The 6,445-nt window shown below is 40.5% G+C and overlaps 1 protein-coding gene across 1 annotated transcript; it reads left to right on the forward strand.

Moving 5' to 3' along the window:
• Nucleotides 1-3,905: 3,905 nt before the first annotated feature.
• LOC103512217 lies at nt 3,906-4,920 on the forward strand. Its single transcript, XM_008476969.3, has 3 exons — nt 3,906-4,005; nt 4,350-4,544; nt 4,700-4,920. Exons 1-3 carry the CDS (start codon nt 3,967-3,969, stop codon nt 4,823-4,825), a joined length of 360 nt encoding a protein of 119 aa, XP_008475191.1. The 5' UTR covers nt 3,906-3,966; the 3' UTR covers nt 4,826-4,920.
• The last annotated feature ends 1,525 nt before the right edge of the window (nt 4,921-6,445 follow it).

Raw genomic sequence — 6,445 nt, forward strand, 5'->3', positions numbered from 1 at the left:
GAGCCCCATACACAAGGGAGCAGGCCGGTATCCAGGATTTTCTTGAGGGGATGGGGGTGGATGCTTTATTTTCGCAGTCCAGTCCATAATAAAAGAGCAAAAATCAAGCCCTAGGGGACTCACCCCGAAAGCCTCGCGGGCCACAAAAATGGTGTGGTGGAACAAATTTGGCCCGCGGGCCGTTAATTGGAAATCCCTGCCCTAGGTCATGGGTTCGCTTACCGTCTTTGATGAACTTCATCCTAATAAAGTTCGTTCTCGAAACGACTGGCTTTCTCTTATCATCATCTCTTCGATTTCTAAGACTATAGTTTTACAGTTCCCTTGATCAATCCTCTCGTTACAGTTTTCTCAAACACATTTGAAAAAAAAAACCTGTAGTACGTACGTACAGACCATGGGCTAAAAATCACTTTTTTTGACATCAGGGGATCCCAAAACGGATATTTCCAACCATTTCCCGATTTTGACAATTTGGACCGATTGCAATACTTTCATAACTAGTATAGCTCCGCTATACTGTAGTAATAGAAAGTAATTATGTCATCCCTAAAGGGAATCTAGCTAACCAAAAAAACAATCTCTTCTCTTCGTTGCTACCCAGGGTTGACGGCAGGTCGCTCTGTTTTTCAAGCGGAAGACAAATTGTTATTTGTTTTCTGTCCAAACAAAGTTTTCAAAAACTTTCGGATGAGATGAGGAAGAGTGTCCGGCGATGTGTCAAGGGAGTAAATTAATGAGGATGCAAGAGAGTGGAGGAGTGAGAAAGTGGAGAGGGAGATGGAGGTGAAGAAAAAGGAGAGATATGTGAGGGAAGAGATACAAAGGAGGGAGAAGAGATATGTAGATGGGAGAAGGGGGAAGAGAGGAGAAGGAGGAGGAGAGGAGGAGAAGGAGGCGGAGGGGAATAGAGAAGGGTAACGGAGGAGATATGAGGTAAAAAAATCTGGTGTGAACATCACACGACTTTCCTTATCCTATTGAATGATGCTTATTGGGGTGTTCTTCTACCCTAACTTTTGCAATATCTCTAACCGTTTAGTCGGTATAGCTGAAAACCGCCAAAGAAGAGGAAGAAGAAGATAAGAAGAGGAAGAAGAAGAAGATAAGAAGAGGAAGAAGAAGAAGAAGAAGAAGAAGGAGAAGTAGGAGGAGGAGGAGATGAAGAAGAAGATAAAGAAGAAGAAGAAGAAGAAGAAGAGGAAGAAGAAGATAAAGAAGAAGAAGAGGAAGAAGAAGATAAAGAAGAAGAAGTAGGAGGAGGAGATGAAGAAGGAGCAGAAGAAGTAGGAGATGTAACGGAGCAAAATGAAGCATTTATTATACGAACGAAAAGAAGTGTTTGAAAAAGGATTGGTAGATAATATTGAACGAAACATATTAGTCGGAAAGTTTTCTGGCAAAGTCATGCGGGTAGGCTAAAAGGGAAGGCAATTTGTTTTGACATTTTGAATCCAAAGGACTCACAAAATTAAAGAAGAAGAAGAAGAAGAAGAAGAAGTAGTAGTAGTAGTAGGAGGAGGAGGAGGAGGAGATGAAGAAGAAGAAGAAGAAGATGATAAAGAAGAAGAAGAAGAAGATAAAGAAGAAGAAGAATAGGAAGAAGTAGGAGGAGGAGGAGATGAAGAAGAAGAAGATAAAGAAGAAGAAGAAGAAGTAGGAGGAGGAGATGAAGAAGAAGGAGCAGAAGAAGTAGGAGATGTAACGGAGCAAAATGAAGCATTTATTACGAACGAAAAGAAGTGTTTGAAAAAGGATTGGTAGATAATATTGAACGAAACATATTAGTCCGAAAGTTTTCTGGCAAAGTCATGCGGGTATTAGGCTAAAAGGGAAGGCAATTTGTTTTGACATTTTGAATCCAAAGGACTCACAAAATTAGTCATTTACCCCTAACCGGCTCCAACTCAAGAAGCCAAATGGCCAGGTCAAATCCGTCCCACCTTCTGAAAAGGCCGATTAAATCATTGAAATTCCAATACCTAAAACCTCCCAAAATCGAAGAGAAACAGGATAGGAGAAAACCAGCAGTTCTGAGAACAAACAGCAATTTTAGGATATATGTATACCTACCTACTTACCTAAGATCTATAGGTATAAATAAAATTTAAATGGCTTACCTTTGGCTTTTAAAATTTAAATTTTACCTAATGCTTGTTTGGTCAAAAATATCTCTCGAAATGGCTTACCTTTGGCTTTTAAAATTTAAATTTTACCTAATGGCTTGTTTGGTCAAAAATATCTCTCGATTTCGATTGATTTTAGCATCATAGGTATTTTACCACCAGTGGTTGACCCGTCCTTTGTACGGGATCAGCGTGGCATAAGAGTCATAACTTTGAGGTGCTGCCATTTTGAATCGGGATGGAATATGACAAATTTAAATAGCCTATGTCACCCTCAGTACTCTTCTCAACAACCACAGAAAAAATTCATCAAAATCGGTCAAGCCGTTTTTTCGTAAAAAGAGCACAACAAAAGGTCCATCAGAGTAACAGCACCGTAACAGACAGACACATGTACATGTTCCTATGTATGCAATATGCAACAATTTAGTCGAATTTCGCGTTATTTTCATAGTATAACTTCTCGCTGTATCTTATTTAAAAAAAAAAATATTATATCTTTTTCTACGTTTCTATTGAAAATTAAAAAGGTTTTCTAATTTTATTTATTAAGAAAAGCTCATTTGATTTCAGACCCAATCGATTTTATTTTTAACTGTAATCATCGGGCCCTTGGAACCAAATTAGGTTAACGTGGTGTTAAAACAATCAATGATGGAAAAACCTGGTTAAACAACTACAGTATCGAACCCATTTTTAGTCCGTCCTTCCTTTATTAAATTACAATAGTAATATGTAATCTAATAATAAAAGGTATAGGGACGGACTATTGTATTCGCTTCGGTGTCGTCTGTCCGTGTGTCTGTCTGACCCCATAGAACGACTTATCCAAACCTAGTCGACCTATATATCAAATTAAAGGTCTTTTCACCAGGAACACGAAAGTGGGGTGGTTCAAATTGTGTCCAGAGAACCAAAATGCCAAAAAAAAAAAAAAAAAGAATGGTTTTGGGGGTATTTTTTACCTATTTTCTCACACAAATGAGCTCTGATCTTGAAATTTGTCGCGACGACCTATGAACTCAAAGCGAGAAAGTTTTAGATAATACAGTAGTTAATTTAAGACCGGTTTTAGCGTCATTTATGTTAAGCTACGCCGAGCAAGGCCAATAAATGGATGGGTGACTTAAACATTATATATACCTATTGGTAGTCATTAGGAATCAATAAAAGGAATAAAGGAAGAACGATCTCTAGTCTTGATTTTAAATCATTACATGAAAGCATGTAGGTACATACATAATATATTATGTAGTAATAGGGAGCGCGAAGCGCGACCCTTTGCTCAAACCCGCGAAGCCCCGGGAGCGCGCAGCACGACCGTAAACAAGGTAGCGCAAAGCGCGACCATATGCACAACCCTGTGAATCCCCGGGAGCGCGCAGCGCGACCTTTTACACAACCTCCCGAGCACGCTGTGCGAGTAATAATATAATAAACTGAATAGGTAGGTACATAGGTGCTAATTTGCTTTAACCACGATCGAGTAAATTACGGACTAAAAAATTCCCGGAGGGACGGGCCCAGCTTGTTGACACTATAGGTGCTAATTTGCTTTAACCACGATCGAGTAAATTACGGACTAAAAAATTCCCGGAGGAACGGGCCCAGCTTGTTGACACTGGGTAAATGTACTTCGGAAAAATAGTAGGATCATTTCCCCCCAGGTTTTCCTTGGTGACAGTCTATGCTCTGGTCCGTGGCAGACGCTGCCAGCATCCACGTTGAAAACCAGGACGGCTCTTATTCCCTCGGCGACACCACCAGCACCCTCCAGTCGACAGTCTATTGAACTATTTTGAAAAATATTTTCAACCTAATTTTCTGATTAGAAAAAAACATGGTTTCTAAAAGAACAAGTTGTTCCCTGATTCTAATGGTAAGTAAAGGTAGTGTTTTTTTTATATTAATTAATAATTATTATCTCTGTTATTAAACGCACATAGTTATTTATATTTATAGATCAGGGGTGGCCACTAACCTTACCTTCGGGAGCCGCAATCCCATAAAGCCAATTCGGGGCGAGCCACGCCGTCGCGCCGTAGCGTAGGCGAAAATTTTGGTCTAGAATCTTCAAAATAGCGATTCTAATCTTTTTTTTTTCAACAAGTGTGAAACACAAGACCGTCTCGAGAGCCACGTTATGGCCACCCCTTTTATAGATTTAAGATGTGACATAGATAGACGGTTTCCAACAAAACTCTCACTCCCATCTGATTTCAGCTCCTCATCTGGTCCGTGGCAGACGCTGCCAGCATCCACGTTGAAAACCAGGACGGCTCTTATTCCCTCGGCGACACCACCAGCACCCTCCAGTCTCTGCAGAAGAGCCTGAACCGGTTCCTCGAAACCGTGCGAGACTTCCTCGCCCGCCTACTAGCTGCCTTGACGGGGGAGAAGTCTGAGCCGGCGTTCAAGGTGTCTTTCCCGGGCGCTAGCGGGAACAGGCTGGACCGACGGGAAGCCAAGAAAGGCGCCACGAAAAAGATGAAAGATGGGAAAATCAATGATTTGGAAGGATCCGCGCCAGGAGAATTTTTCTAATTGTCTTTTTATTCAGAAAACAACACAAGGTGTCTTTCCCGGGCGCTAGCGGGAACAGGCTGGACCGACGGGAAGCCAAGAAAGGCGCCGAGAAAAAGATGAAAGATGGGAAAATCAATGATTTGGAAGGATCCGCGCCAGGAGAATTTTTCTAATTGTCTTTTTATTCAGAAAACAACTTTTCAAATGTTTTGTTTAGAAACCAGCTTTTTATAATAAAAAAATGGATACTTTTTTTATATATAATTTAGTAAAGTAGTATTCACTTATTCCATCAGCTACAGCACCAGCACCGTCATCCAGTCTCTGCAGAACAACCTAAGCCGATTCTTCGTAACGGCGAGAAGTGTCTTCGCCCGCCTCTTGCTTCCCGTGAGGGGAGACCATCAGCCTCCCCCGGCAGCGGCGTTCAGTGATCCCTGGGGCATGGTGTTGTATTTAGATTCATAGAAGCTTAATCCATCCTTTAGGGTTGTTTGCCCAAATGCCCATACACATGAGCCTCTGAGTGAGATTTTTGTGTATGAAGTTAGGCAAAATGTAAATTTTATTTCTCTTGAAAGGATTTCGTACATAGGTGCTAATTTGCTTTAACCACGATCGAGTAAATTACGGACTAAAAAATTCCCGGAGGGACGGGCCCAGCTTGTTGACACTGGGTAAATGTACTTCGGAAAAATAGTAGGATCATTTCCCCCCAGGTTTTCCTTGGTGACAGTCTATCGTACAGGGTGGACTTCTTCGAAGCAAGTTCAATGGTTTGTCCGAAATTTCCTACATACATTTTGGAAATTCTTTTTGATAAACTCTATATGATTCACCATAATTTATTGGTCTGTTTACCAAATTTTATCAAAATTTGCCAATTTATAATTTATTAATCTGTTTTCCAAATTTTGACAAAATTTGGCAAACATAATTGCTCAGTTTTGAGCTCGATCAGGCCTATCTTTTCTTGAGAGTTCTCTACAGTTCATCGAACCAATCGTTGTACACTCTACTTACAGGAACACTTTTATTTGTCACTTTATTCAAAGTTGCAGGATCTCCTAAAGAAGCTCTTCCACCCAACTTTTTTTACCTAAATACCCCAAACTCTCTTTTATACCTTAAATTACACCTAAAGTTTTCTCCCTTGTTTCACCCTGAACGATGTTGAACCACTGCTTTCTGCTGTAAAAACAAGCTGGGTCCGTCCCTCCGGGATTTTTTTAGCCCGTAGTTTATTCGATCGTGGTTAAAGAATACCTATGTACCTACCTAATTTGTTTAATATTCAGTTTATTATCATTATTGATTTGATTTTTTGATTTTACTTTCATGTAATGATTTAAAATCAAGACTAGAGCCCGTTCTCCCTTTATTCCCAATATAAGGTTCAAGTCACCCATCCATTTATTGGCCTTGCTCGGCGTAGCTTAACATAGGTGACGCTAAAACCGGTCTTAAAATAACGACTGAAGTGTTATCTAAAACTTTCTCGCTTTAAGTTCATAGGTCGTCGCGACAAATTTCAAGATCAGACCTCATTTGTGTGAGAAAATGTGAAAAAAATCCGGGGTCCACAAAGTGCAATTAAACTTTGCTTAAAGTTAACAGTTAACCTTCGTGGTTTAGAGTTTTAGAGGGTGTCACACTAACCTTGCACGCTGGAGGTCCGAGATTCGGTTTCCGACGAGGTTTTCCCGCTCTGTACTCGGGGTGCACTCAGCCTTATGAAGACAATTGAGTAGCTACTATAATCGAACAGCGACCAGTGGCGGCATTACCAGTGT

Source organism: Diaphorina citri, unplaced genomic scaffold (assembly GCF_000475195.1).
Source record: "Diaphorina citri unplaced genomic scaffold, Diaci psyllid genome assembly version 1.1 scaffold810, whole genome shotgun sequence".
Classification (NCBI taxonomy): Eukaryota; Metazoa; Arthropoda; class Insecta; order Hemiptera; family Psyllidae; genus Diaphorina; species Diaphorina citri.

Bases quoted from the DNA above. Each gene is read 5' to 3' on its own strand.
- LOC103512217 (XM_008476969.3), top strand. From the start codon at position 3,967: ATGGTTTCTAAAAGAACAAGTTGTTCCCTGATTCTAATG. The intron at 4,006-4,349 runs GTAAGTAAAGGT...ATCTGATTTCAG, and splicing joins GTTGTTCCCTGATTCTAATG to CTCCTCATCTGGTCCGTGGC. The intron at 4,545-4,699 runs GTGTCTTTCCCG...AAACAACACAAG, and splicing joins AGTCTGAGCCGGCGTTCAAG to GTGTCTTTCCCGGGCGCTAG.